Source organism: Vombatus ursinus, unplaced genomic scaffold, assembly GCF_900497805.2.
Source record: "Vombatus ursinus unplaced genomic scaffold, bare-nosed wombat genome assembly UNPS02015255.1, whole genome shotgun sequence".
In the NCBI taxonomy this organism is placed as follows: Eukaryota; Metazoa; Chordata; class Mammalia; order Diprotodontia; family Vombatidae; genus Vombatus; species Vombatus ursinus.
The window spans coordinates 37,041,373-37,056,261 of NW_020955033.1; the positions used below are offsets into that span (position 1 = coordinate 37,041,373).

The 14,889-nt window shown below is 36.6% G+C and overlaps 1 protein-coding gene across 1 annotated transcript in view; it reads left to right on the forward strand.

Annotated features, from left to right (window-relative positions):
• LOC114031827 (ras-related protein Rab-31) overlaps window positions 1-14,889 on the forward strand; it is a 182,910-nt gene that overhangs the window by 93,261 nt on the left and 74,760 nt on the right. Inside the window, exon 3 of the mRNA XM_027846962.1 lies at window positions 931-1,012. Coding sequence (XP_027702763.1) covers window positions 931-1,012 — 82 coding nt within the window. The remainder of the gene's footprint in view (window positions 1-930; window positions 1,013-14,889) is intronic.

Consider the following 14,889-nt stretch of genomic DNA (forward strand, 5'->3'; position numbering starts at 1 on the left):
CTACACTTCTTGTGAAGTCTTTCAGTACTTTAGAGAATTGTCTCCAAATTCATCACCTTGCTATGAACCTCCCCCAAACTTATCTAGCCCATGGACAATAGACAGTCTCTCCCTGGACGTATATTCAAAGACCTCAGCTTGGCTAAGCCTTCAACGGCATCTTCAATAAATGTTCAGAGAACTAGTGTTCCCTTGGCCTTGTCTTCAGGAACCCAGGGTCACACATCAGAGGGAGGACCTTAGGATAGGGAAGTCTTTCATATGAAACAAGAAAGAGCAGGTGGCCATGTATGGATACAACCCAGGAAAAAATGAGGAAGAAAGAAAACGTTCAGTGGCATGTGTCATTATTTCTTGAGGATCTTACATGTTTATTGTTGTGTAGGAAACAGGAATATTTGTTATGATATTTGTTATATTCATAATTCACCAGGTACAGAAGTATTATCCAAAGGTTTGGGAACAGAGATAACAGCATTTTTGCAGATGCTATTAGCTTTGGGTTTACTCACAACGCAGCACATTAGGTAGGCCGTTTTGCCATTTCTACTGTTGCCATGACAAAACTATAATGGTATCAACATATCAACCTACTTGTGAACCAAACTTGCTGTGGAATTGGATTTTTTTTCTTTTTAAAAAATCCATGGTTTACTCTTTTTCAAGAGCTGAAAAATGTTATGCACACAACAACAGGACTGCTGGAAACACAATCCATCAAAATGTATAAAAATTCTTTGCTAGATTTTTTTTTAACAGACCATTACATTAGTATGGAAGACCCAATATTTTTTCAGAGTGACACATGACCCCAACTGTCCTTTTTTCTTCTCAGGGGTTTGGTCAAGAAACCAGAGTCCTGCTGAGGAGTGAGCTTGTTTGAAGCATAGTGATTTACAGGACTAACCTCATGTTGATTCTTAATTACAGTGCTTCCTTCATGACTAAAACTGTGCCTTGTGGAAATGAGCTTCATAAGTTCCTCATCTGGGATACAGCTGGTCAGGAGCGTGTAAGTACTAGTTCCTATAAGTTTCTTAGTCATTGTTTGTTTTTCAAAGACATTTTTAGAGAATAATGTCATTTAATGTCTCATCATCAGTGGGGGGGGATACTAAGAATAAAAAACACCATATGCTATGTGTATCTCTCTACGTATTTACTATTGAGACATAATTATATTTGCTAGAGATACAGAAGAATAACCTGGATAAATGAAACACAGATGGGCATAATTCTTATTTTAGATAAGGTGAAAATTTTAGCTTTTCCTCCCAAAAGTGGATCTTATATTGCAGAAATAGATAGTGTGTGGTGTCATAAAGCAAGTCCTGGATTTGAAGTCAGAGGTCTAGTCTGTCTGTTGTATAAAAACGCTACATTGGCCAAATCTATTAACCTCTCTGAGTTTTAGTTTCATCTATAAAATGGGGAAAAATAATCATATACTTTTTTTCACAAGCGTATTTGAAGGATCAAATGATATATGACACATGAAACTCTTTGTAATTATGAAATGCATTATAAGTGAGTGAGGCAGTCAATAACCATTTATTTGGTGCCTACTCCATGCCAGGCACTAGGAAATAAAAAGAGGCAAAAGACAATCCCCGTTCTCAAGGAACTTACAATGTAATAAAGGTAAAGGGTTTTTTTTTAATACTCAAGGATCTGTGAGTTTGACCTGCTGGTCACTAGTCCACTGATATAGATCCCTGGCCCTTTACAACTGAGTAGGTGCTCCTTAAGAGTTGCTATGGCCAGTCATCTCTCTGATGCTAACATGATGATCAGTCTTTCCAGATTTAGATGGGTCCTTGACAGTGGAGGTGCGCTCCTTCACCAGATCCATATTCAAATACCTCCTAGGTTGTTAGAACCTGTTAGAGCTTATTCTCTACTGACATAATCTTTGAGAAACCAGTGTCACCTTCATGCCCAGACACTCCATTAGTGGGAGTGGTTTTCATCATAATAGGAAAATTGACCTCCTTTTCTTTGTCTTGTCCATGTCATGTTGGAAGTACTAAAATTACCAATGATAAACAGATCAGCAATAAAAAGTACAAGAAAGGAGAAGAATGGCAGATTCATAAATTGGACCACCAGTAACTGAATAATTAGGTTGATTTGTGTAATTTTAATTTTGGGTGAGATCTATTTGAGACTAAATTTCCTTAGTTTTATATGTCAGTATATTTAAAAAAAGATATTGTTCTTTAATTAAAAAATTATTAGATCTGCTTTCCATCCTACAAATGCTAGTCATATCAGTGTGGAAAAAGACGAGCAATCAATAAATCCCAGTATAATCCAACAAATCCTTGTTCTTATCTTCATTAGCTATGTGACCCTGGTTAAGTTACTTAATCTTCCTCGTCTGTGAAATGGGGATAATGCTTTCACTACATACTTCAAAGGGTTGTTGTGAGGAAGGTGTGTCTTAAACCTTAAAAGTGCTTTATTAATGTGAATTATTTCTGTCTGCTAAATTTTTATTGTTATACATAATTAATGTCAATTTCCTGAAACTCTGGGCATACACATAATCACTTTCTGGGACTACTTTATTTTTTCCTTTTCTTCTCGTTATGCCTTTTTTTTTTTTTTGAAACAAGATCTCCCTATCTCATCCAGACTGGAAGGGTAGCTCTACTCACAGTCCTCAGCCCAATACTGATCATCATAGAAGCTGTAATCTGACCTGTTTCCAACCTAGTCCAGTTTACTTCTCCTTAGGTGGCTCACCATATTGTGATTGACATATTCCAGACACCCAATTGACTTTAGCCCTACTATAGCTCAAAACTACCTAATTCAATCAGTCTACCAGTTTCAGCTTCCTTGAGGAGCAAGAATTTTAAGTGTGCTTCATCACATCTGGCCAAATTTGTTATTTTAAAAAAAATACAGGAGCACCTAGGTGGCACAGTGGATAGAGCACCAGCCTTGGAGTCAGGAGGACTTGAGTTCAAATTCGGTCTCAGACACACAACACATAACTCTTACTAGCTGGGTGACCCTGGGCAAGTCACTTAACCCTGAATGCCTCACCAAAAAAAAAAAAAAAGAATAGAAAAAATACATACTTATTATGAACTTTAACCAATAGGCAATGCCAATTTAACTCAACTAATGTCATACATTTTAAAAAGGAAACTGATTTTATTTTTTAAATTAACAAGCATTTTTCCTCTTCTAATTCCATATGCCATTGAACAACAACTACAATAATAATAGTAAAGAAAAACTTCATAACAAATATGAGTAGGTCAGAAAAACAAAAGACATGTCCAAAATGTGTCTCATTCCAGATTTTAAGTCCATCACCTCTCACAGTAGGTGGGGATAGTATGTCTTAGTATTAGTCCTTTGGAATCATGATTTGTCGTTCTAGTGATCAGAGTTCTGAAGTCTTTCAAAGTTGTTTTTCTTTAAAATGTTGTTGTCATAGTATTATTAGATTATTATAGATTATTCTCTTAGTTCTCACTTCACTTTGCATCAGTTAATATCTTCCTAGTTTATTCTGAAACTGTTCATTTCGTCATTTCTTGTACTTCAGTAATATTCCATTACATTCATGTTATTTAGCCATTATCCAATAAGTGGGCAACCCTTCCATTTTCTAGTTTTTTCTTTTGCTGCTATGAAAAGAGCTGCTATAAATATTTTTGTACATATAGATCCTCTTCTATTTTCTTTGACTTTTTTTGGTGTATAGGTCTAGTAGTGGTATAGCTGGGTCAATGGGTATAGACAGGTTAGTGACTTTTGGGACATAATTCCAAACAATTACACACATATACATAGCACTTTCCAGTTTACAAAATACTTTTCTCATAATAACCCCATGGGATACTTAGGGTAAGTATTATCATCATCCTTATTTTACCAGATGAGAAAACCAAGGCTCAGAGAGGCTGTTACTATTGTTTTTGACCAAGGTCATAGAGCTAATACATTTCAAAGCTAAGATTTGAACCCAGATCTTCTGATTCCAAATATAGGACAAATATTTCAGAGTACAGGTATTTGCCTTGCAAGCGGAAAAGAATGTTGATTTAATTTTCCAACAAAGTGAAATCTCTGTTTGAACTTGACTGCTGGGTATTTCATGTCTGCCTGTTTGTTTCATGACAGCTTTTGGAAGAGTTGGTTTATTTTGATGAAATTTGTCACCAAGCTGACAGAAATTGGTACCATGTTATAGATTTGCAGTTGAATTCGTCATCTTGAAGCAAAATAGTGGCTAATCAAAGTATCCAAATGAACCATATTTGCAATGATTTTTATTGGATTTCAATGAAAATAGATATGGAGAGGCCACAGAGACATATGATTACACTGAGCAAAGCTTTGGTTTTTTTTCCTTAAACTCAGTCAGTTGCAAAGGTGTGACTATAAAATAAACATGGGTATATATTGTTTGCTTAAGGAAATCAGTCTTATGCTTTATAATCATACTATGTATTTCTTTTTGTGGGAGCATATTCTGGTATCATAATCAATTGTGGAATATTAAATTTTTAGAATTAGATGCTATGTGAGAAGTATTTAGTCAGCCCTTATGATTCCTCTGATGTATGTAATTCCTCCACAGCAATGATTTAATTATCATTAAGCTTGGCAGAGGGTTTGCCTTGTTTTAGTTTGAAGTCTCTCCAGCAATGAAAATTCCTCAATCTTTTTGGCAGCTTGTTGACTGCCTTAATTGTGCTTGTAATGAAGTGGCCTACTGCTTAATCTAAAAATAAATTTCCTGCTACGGCTCATACCCATCACTGCTTGTTCATCCTCATTAATTAATAAAAGATCCCAGTTCTTTTTTAGCATCCCTTTATGTCGGTAAATATTTGTCATTCCTTCTCACTGCTCTAGATTGTACTTAGCCACCATGATTTGTGCTAACTTCTTTAGAGCCATTTAAAAAATAGTGTGGGTCTAGACTTCCATCTTCTTCTTCTGTAAATAAAGAATGACAGTTCTTGACCTAGTTTATTGCACATAGAAGGTCATTAATAACACTGAGTGAGTCATCTGATCATAGCATTAGAATTGGAAGGAACTTTAGAAATCACCTAGTCCAACACCCTCATTTTACAGATTAGAAAACTGAGTTTCAGAGAGGTGAATTGAATTGCTCAAGGTCACGCAGAAGAGCAGGGATTCAAATCCAGGCTTTCTGCCTTTAACTCCAGTTCTCTTCTACATAGCAAGTGGATCATTGTAATTAACATACTATTATTCTTAGTGTTGTTATTATCCAGTAAGTACTAGAATAATTGTTACATTTGATGCACATTTCCATACTTTGTAGAAGAGCCTTAGCTCCACCTTGTAAATATAAAGCTTGGTCATGGGTTTTATTCATCGTCATCCTCAGAAAAATATGTGTGTATTATATATATTTATATTTTTGTTGTTATTGTTGAGTTGTATCAGTCATGTCTGACTCTGTGTGTCCCCATTTGGGGTTTGCTTGGCAAAAATACTGGAGTGGTTTGCCATTTCCTTCTCCAGCTCATTTTATAGATGAGGAAACTGAGGCAAACAGGGTGAAGTGACTTGGCCCTGGGTCACACAGCTAGTAAGTGTCTGAGGCCAAATTTGAACTCACCAAGATTTTTACTGACTCTAGACCTTACCTTTTATCCACTGTGCCACCTAGCTCCACCCCCAGCTTATATATGCTTATGTTATGTATATGTTTATATACATACACACACACACATACATACGTATATATGAAGATAACAAAAACCAAGAAACAAAATGAATAAATGGAACAGCAAAAATGTATATATTTATTTATTCAGTAAAAATCATATCTTGTTCAAATTTGAAAAATTCTCTTAGAGATCATGTTTTCCAGCCCTTTCATTTTGCAGATGAAAAACATGAGACCCAGAGCCACAATATCACACAGTCCAAGGTCACACAGCCCAGTTAGTGATAGAGCTAGAATTTGAACCCAGATCCCCTGCCTCCAAAGTCAGTATGTCCTTTATGCTTCTCACTCCTACTTGAACTGTATAAACTCTGGCTTTTTCACTGGAAATGATAAAAACAGACTGAACTATGTCAGTAATGTTTAAAACAGCTGGATCCATGCTAAGCATTACTAGCATGACTCCAGCTCTACTTTCCAACCTCGATTTAAAATGAACAGATATATTTTCCACACAGGGCAGTTGATGACAGCCTTTTAATATCCATAATAAAAGACTTTTGGCCATTCTAAAATTCCCTGAAGCTGTCTGCTTCTCATTTCATCATGCATGCTGTTGTACCATTTAAATGTCTCTTGAATTAAAACAGGTCAGTGCCTGCTATCAGAAGCATCCCATTATGCTTTTCCAGGATGTCTGTAGCCCCACACTTAGACTGTCCAACAGGAAATATGATGTCAATCTAATGATAAAAATGACAACTAATTGGAAAACCAGGAATGAAATAATTTCTGTATAGTCTCTTAGTATCATCCTTTCCTTTTAGTGAGGCACTATTTGACGATGAAAGCAGCATTTTAAAAGGACAATCTGATGATATTTAACAGAATGGAATTGTCTGAGTAGAAATTCAAGAATCATCTTTGTTTAAAAAAAGGTTTCATATATATGTATATATACTTGTAATTTTAAATTCTAACTATGCATTGGGAGAATTCTATTTTCATTTTTTTTTCTGTTTTGGTTGTTATTGGAGAATTTTCAAAATTGTATTAATCAGAGTAAATTGTTATGTATTTTTAAAGCACAAGTTCATTTCTATAAGTAATAAAAAAAGATACGACTTTTTCCTGATTACTTTAGGGATTACCTACTTCTTTTCACCCTTCATTGTTGCCAACTGCAGATCCAGACAGTCATCAGATGTCGATCTAAGTGACAGGAGGTAGAGTTTTCTGTGCAAAGACTACCTTTAGAATTCCCCTTTTCTCCTTGTTAGTAAAAACAACAACAACAACAACACTGACTTAAATTAGGTCTGGTGCAAGGAAGGCCTTTTTTTTTTCTGGTTCCCCTGTATTAAGATTCATTTCAAACATCTGTGGAGAATATGGCATGACAGGGGTTGCTGTTTTCTTTTTTATATTTAAATGTTTAATTTAGTCATTGTATCATTTTTTCCTTGCTTGTGTTTCTTCTTCCCCTTAAATACTCATGCTTTGGATTTGAGAGAGATTAATCTTGAGGGATTTTTGGCTTCCTTCTCTTTTTGTATACATGGTCTTAGCTTAGCATAGGCTTCAGTTATTATTGATTCTCTGTTGTTTCTCATACCTTAGAGGGCCAGCTTTTTTCCAACCTATATCTTGGTTTCTACATCTCTCCAAATGCTTTATCTTCCTTCATTCTTACTGTAACCCATACATTTATTGAAACTCATGAAATTTTACCCAATGCAAATTTCCCAGGTGCCTAGGGTCAGTTAGAGGAGCAGCCTTACTAAAGGGCACAGTTGTCCTCGCAAAGCTTTTCAATTTGCTTTCAGTCCTCCTGAAGGGATAGAATACATCCTGCCAGTGGGTTGGAGACCAAATAAAGTGTTAAGTGGTTGTGGTTGTGGAGTTCTATATATACCTACTCTGGCAGAAGGAGTCTTCCCTTCCCCTCTTCCTCAGTCATCCTAGAACCTTAAAGCTTTGGTTTCTTGGGTATTCTTTTCCTGAAATACACTGACAAGGTTAGTACTGACATGTACTTTTAACCTTCCTGGATAATCCATTCTGGAGCTTTCTGTGCTGCTGTGGGTTGGCAATTGCATTAACTATAAATGCTGTCATCAGCACTTGTTCCTCATTCACTATCAGCATGGAGAATATTAAGTACTTACCTCTTTGACCTCTGGATTGTGTGGCGCCAGTTAGTTGTCCTTCATCTCCCTGAGATTTATTGGTGGATAGGAAGCACAGTATTGAGCTCAGAGTTGTGCCCCATCCTACCTCCCCATCCCATCCCCCCCAACTTTTTCATTTTTTAAAAACATTTTTATTTAAAGTTTTGAGTTTCAAATTCTATCCTTCCCTCCCTCCTTTCCCTCCCCCCTCCCTGAGATGGTAAGCAATCAGATATAGGTTATACGTGTGCAATTATGTAAAATATTTTCATATTAGTCATTTTGTACAAGAAAACTCAAATAAAAGAAAAAAATGAAAAAAAGAAAGTAAAAAAAATAGAATGCTTCAGTATGTATTCAACCAATATAAGTCCTTTCTCTGGAAGCGGATAGTATGCTTCAACTTTGGTCCTTTAGGACTGTCTTGGGTCATTGTATTGCTGAGAATAGCTAAGTCATTCACAGTTCTTCATTGAACAATATTGCTATTACGTGTACAGTGTTCTCCTGGTTCTGTTCACCTTGCATCAGTTCATGTAAATCTCTCCAGGTTTTTCTGAAATCATCCTGCTTGTCATTTCTTATAGCACGATACTATTCCATTATAATCATATACCATAGCTTGTATAGCCATTCCCCAGTTGTCTTTAGATGTTGAAATCTTGCCCCTTCAGCTGTCTTTTTCAGTGAATTCATACAAAACCACAACCAGGGTAGTATTGGAATTTAAAGTTTTGGTATTTGCAAGTCACGAGAGTGAGCATAAGAAATGACCTAACCATTATTAGATTAAAACTGATGAATTTGTGACTTTTGGCACTTTCTCTCAAGCTAAAATATTTCCAGAGAAAACTTATCTTCAAAATGATATGATTTTCAAATGACTATTCCAGCAATATCTTCTTACTTGGTGTGGTTGTTTGTTGACTAAATAAATATTAATTAAGGATAAAAATAGGATGATAGCCTGCTTTTGAGGTAGTCCCCTGTTCTTCATGCCTCAAGTTTCTCCCTACTCCAGTCCATCCTCTGTGTCACTACCCTACTCCCTATTATCTCTAGAATCAAATATAACTTCCTTTGTTTGTCATTTAAAGCCCTTCACAATCTGGCCCCAACCTACTTTTCCATCTTTATTATGCATGACTTCCCTTCCCACATTTTACAATCCAACCAAACTGGTTTTCTGGCTGTTCCTCATATGTAGCACTAGCGACATACTAGTCTCTTCTTCTTAAGCCACATTCTCTTATTTACTTAGAAGTCCCCATTTTCTTCAAGGTCAACTGAGGCACCACCTTCCACATGAAGCCTTTTCCTCTTCCCCCAGCTGCTAGTACTTCTCCTTCTCCCTCCGAATTACCATGTAACCATCTTAAGCATAACTGTGTATGTGCATATTGTCCTCTGGGATTAGAATGTAAGTTCCTAGAAAGCAGAGACCTTTTCTACTTTTGTCTTTGAATCCCCAGCACCTAGTGTAATGTCCAGAACATAGTAGATGCTTAATAATTTCTTATTGCTTGATTGATGAAATTCTTATATTCAGAAATTCAGTAAGGTACTTCCAATTCTGTCAAGCTAAAATTCCTCATGATAATATTAGGATAAATGAAAAGAGAAAACCATCAAAATGCCATCAGACTCAGATTAATTTCAGTGACCTATATTGGTACCACAGAAAGGAGGAGAAAACCTATCTTCCTTTTTTTGGCTGGAAATTGGGAGATGAAGGAGGTTAAAATCCGGGTATGGAATGATGCATATAGCTTTGAACAGGGTTACTTTGTTGGTTGATTTTTGCTTCAATCTTTCTTGGTTTCAGTGAATGAAGTATAATGAGAATGAATTGATTCTCTGGTTTAAAAAAAAGACATAAATAAAAATAATTAGTTGGGGTGGGACAGGAATTCCTCACTATCTCCTTTGCCTTCCCTACACCTATTTTAGTTCTCCAAAAAATTACCCCAACATCTACCCCCCATCAAATTGGAAACCTCAAGATTTGTTTTAAAAACCCCCAAAATAGTGTCTGTAGCTAATCCACCAAGAGCTACAAAATTTGTGTTTTATGAACCTTGAGTACCTAATACTTTTTGATGAATCTGCCTGTTGCCTGTTTTAGGGTTCATTTTGAGAACAGAAGCCAATTTTTAGGAGTCTCCAAAGGTTAGATTCCTTGAAGGGATTGTATGCTGTAGAAGTCTCATTTGGCAAAATGGTGTCTGGCATGGTACTACGACTGAATAGGTCCTTTCAAAACCAAAGGGAAGTCAAAGGTTTGTGTTCTAAGCGATGCCACCCAAGTTAGCCAATACCTGGAGTGAAGGTCAGACCCTGGAAACATCAAAAGAAGTTCAGAAGTAAAGCAGGGTTGACTTTTTTTTTGTTGTCCTTTCTTCTTCATTATGAGAGTGTAGTCTGTGGTCCAGTCCTTTACTCTTCACAGACACCATCCAAAGTCAGGAGAAATTTGGAGCTAATCGGGTACATGAGGCCTCTTCTATGAGGTGCGTGAGAAAACATAGAGCCTGTTATTACGCTCTTAAATGAATTAATTTTTCCTTTCTCCTTTGCCTGCTGGGAAACCATTGACTAGTAAGTAGAACAAGGTTGGCTGATTTCGCTTGCCACAAACAAAACACAAGCAGGCTGCTATTGCTGCTCCTAGGTTTCTGCCAGAAAGGAACTACTCCACCCATTTCTGCCCTATTGCCTTGGCCTACCAGTCTCAAGATGAATAACATAAGAGCTGTTTTGATAAGAATGTCAAAGCCTACTTTTGAAAGGGGTAAAATCTATGAGGTGAAGTGAGGAGGAGACTAGAGGTAAATTCATCAATTTGGGCTTTATTCCCTTTTACCACAGACAACAAGCTATGGAACAGTGGGAACACATGGAGCCAGTAAGGTACTGAGAATCTGAAAAGAAAAATTTTAAAAATGCCTAAAATTGGATATAGAATATGCAACAGAATCTGAATTAGGGGTTAGTGATGGGGATGGGGATGGGAAATGTTAACTTTATTTTTTATCAAACTATTATCTTGACAAGCCAGGCAGCTGGATGGTGAAGTGGGTAGAGTGCTGGGCCTGTAATCAGGAACACTTGAATTCAAAGCTGATTTCAGATACTTACTAGCTGTGTGATATTGGGCAAGTCATTTAACTTCTGTTTGCCTCAGTTTCCTCAACTGTAAAATGGGGAGCATAATAGTACTCACCTCCCCCCATGGTTATTGTGAGGATGAAATGAGATAATAATTTGTAATGTGCTTAGTACAGTGCCTGGCACATAATAATAGTTGCTTAATAAATATGAGTTATTATTATTAGGAAATTGATGAAGCACTTTATTAGTTATTAATGTTATTGATACTGATACTACTACTAACAGTAAAGCTAAATATATTCAAATTCTTTAGCATCATCATTTTGGGGGAACTGCCTTAGGATTAGGTCCCTTTGTTACCTCAGTAACCCAATTCCTTTGTATGCTGCCCAAGATAGACAATTTTAATGCTCAATCTGCTCTATAGCTAAATAATTTCTTACATATAGAAGCTTTCATCCCTTAAAAATATTTATGATAGAAGACACCATAAGCTATAATAGCAATAGGGGCTAAGTTTCTATGTTAGAGGACAGAAACTTTCTAAAGGGCCAAAGAAGTGAATGTGGATTAAATGCTAGGATGATTGTGAGGGAGGCAGAAGGGGAAAGCATTTTCTTATGTGATGATGGCTAGCATTTTGCTAGATGCAGAATTTAGTGATTAGGTGGAAGGAGGACGGTAATGGAGTAGAGAGAGATGGACCCGCTGTATATACTGCAGTGAATGTCAGAAATCCTAAGGGAAACTCTTAATGAAATGGAAGGAGACAGAGTAGAGGTAGTAGTGATAATGGATAGGGAGACAGATGAAGAGTAGGAGAGAAACTGATCAGAGCTCTTTACAAAACTGCGGTGGTGCATTGTCATGTTTGGTAACTGATCTCAATCTTCTGGCTCTTCTGCATTATCTCCCTGTCAAACCAGACCACTTTTTAATCTCTCTTTTTTCCAGAGGATGGTGTACTGCTCTTCCTTATCTTTCTAGTTCTCCATCTGCCTTGATTCAGGGCTGGCTGGTGTTGCCTGCCTATTCCCATATCCTGGGGAAAGATATTGGAGGGGACCCGGCTCTTGGTAAAGCTTCTTCACATCTGGGCTAATGACATTTTATTAGTGTGTGTTTTTGTCCAGGCTTCCATAAGTAGCTTCTACTTAAAGGATTTGCCTGTGTTTCTTGCACTGCTGCCAATTTTCCATTTTGCCACCTTGGAGAATGCTGTGACCAAGTTGACACACAACAGCAGAAGCCTGAGAGCAGCTTTCAAGACCAAAGGATTTGTGTGACTTCTTTTCATCTTTTATTATGACTTTGGAGAATAGTTTTTCAGATTTTTATTTGAGGGAAATGAGGGTAGTCAGTTCTGTAGAGCAAGCTAAAATGCAGATAGAAAGGCAAAATCTCAGTGAGCGTCTGTTCTGGGGTCTGGGAAGCTCACTCAAACTGGAATTTAAAGTAAACAGATTTGCTTTAGGCCACTAAGATTCTGTTCTTCAGGTGTTCAAGCTTAATGACTAGAGAGAGCCGAAGGAAGACTGTTTGAAACAGATTTGATTGTTGGAATTGTTGTTATGAGTATTCTGTTTGCAGAGCCACACTTTTGCTGATGGATAGGCTCTAGTCCCTGACTTCTCCTGGTTAGCATTTTAGACTCATACTTGGTTTAAGGATGTATTCAAATGTTGAGCCCTGCTGATTTTGTTGGTGTAGGTGCTAGGGATAGCTCCTGGGAGTTTTTACATATAATATATTTTTCTACCCACAGTCTGATAGAGTGTAAGCTTCTTGAGGGCAGGCAAAGTTTCTTTTTTGTATTCCCATTGACATACAGAGATATTAAGTGCTTAATAAATGCTTATTGACTGATTGTGTTAACATAAACATTTACTAGCACATTTAACATAATATTGTTTACCTGACATGCTAATTTTTTAATAGTTACTAAACATATTTCATTTCTTTCATTTTTTTTCTTTTTGATAGAGTATTTGTGTCAGAATGGTGCTATAAATATGAATTATTTGGATTTAAGAAAGCATTTGAGAAAGTCTCTTATAGAGTATTTGTGTCAGAATAGTGCTATAAATATGAATTATTTGGATTTAAGAAAGCATTTGAGAAAGTCTCTTATGTTATTCTTTTAGACAAGAAAGATAAATGTGGGCTAAACAACAGGACAGGTACATGATTCATTATTAGTTCAATGGTGGCCATTACTGGTCTAATACCAAGTGGGAAAGAGTCCTCTATTGGAGAATTCTAGAGAGCTAAGGATCTTCCACTGCTATTTATCAGTCACCTGGAAAAAAATTAGAGGATGGCATCTTTATCAAATTTACAGATGATAACAAAATTGAGAGGGACATATGATATAACAGATGATGGAGTTAGGTTCTAAAAAGATCTTGATAGGTGATACTGACTTTTAATAAAATGAAATGATAGGTTTTCCCTCACTGGAGGACTTCAGCAAAGGTTGAATGACCACTTTCTGGGAATGTCATTGGAATGATTTTTGTTCAGGTATTAGTTGGAATAGCTGACTTCTGAAGTCTGTTCTAAATCTGAGATTATGTTACTCTGGGTTTCTTCTTTTATACTTGAATCAATCTTTGTTTTCATCAAAGTGGGTACTTCTTCTAATGGTGCAGATCATAACCCATGAATGCATTTTCATATTAGGTATCTTGTTTATGTCCTCCCATAACTTCTTTTTTTAAATTTAAAAATGTTTTTGCAAGATTTTATTTATTTATTAATTTTTAGTTTTCAACATTCACTTCCACAAGATTTTGAGTTCCAAATTTTCTCCCCATCTCATCCCTCCCCCCACCCCAAGATGGCATGTGTTCCGAATACCCCTTCCCCTAATCTGCCCTCCTTTCTATCAGCCCCCTTCTCCTATCCCCTTCCCCTTCTATAGGGCAGGATAGATTTCTATACCCCATTGCCTGTATATCTTATTTCCTAGTTGCATGTGAAAACAATTTTTTAACATTTGTTTTTAAAATTTTGTGCTCCAAATTTTATCCCTTCCTCCTTCCCCACCCACCCTCATTGAGAAGGCAAGCAACTCGATGCAAGTTATACATGTATAGTCATGCAAAACACTTCCATAGTAGTCATGTTGTGGAAAACTACTGTATTTCCCTTTATCCTATCCTGCTCCCCATTTATTCTATTTTTTCTTTTGACCCTGTACCTCCTCAGAAGTGTTTACTTCAGATTACCCTCTCCTCTAATCTGCTCTCCCCTTTTTCATCCCACCACTTTCTGATCCCCTTCCCCCCTATTTTTCTATAGGGTAAAATAGATTTCTGTACCTAATTGAGTGTGTATGGTATTCGCTCCTTAAGCCAAATCCAATGAGAATAAGATTCACTCATTCCCTCTCACTTTCCCCCACTTCCCCTCCACTGTAAAAGCCTTTTTTTGTCTGTTTTATGTGAAAAAATTTACCCCATTCTACCTCTCCCTTTCTCCTTCCCCCAGTATAATCCTCTCTTACCCCTTAATTTTATTCTCCAGATATCACCCCTTCATCTTCAACTCACCCTGTGTCATCTATCTATCTATCTATCTATCTATCTATCTATCTATCTATCTATCCATATAATTTTTTTCCCTTCAACTACCCTAATACTGACAAAGGTCTCATGAGTTACAAATATCATCTTTCCATGCAGGAATGTAAACCGTTCAACCTTAATAAATCCCTTATTATTTCTCTTGTTTACCTCTTCATGCTTCTTTTGAGTCTTGTATTTGAAAGTCAAATTTTCTATTCAGCTCTGGTCTTTTTATCAAGAATGCTTGAAAGTCCTCTATTTCACTGAATGTCCATTTTCCCCCTTGAAGGATAATGTTCAGTTTTGCTGGATAGGTGATTCTTGGTTGTAATCCTATCTCCTTTGCCCTCTGGAATATTATATTGCA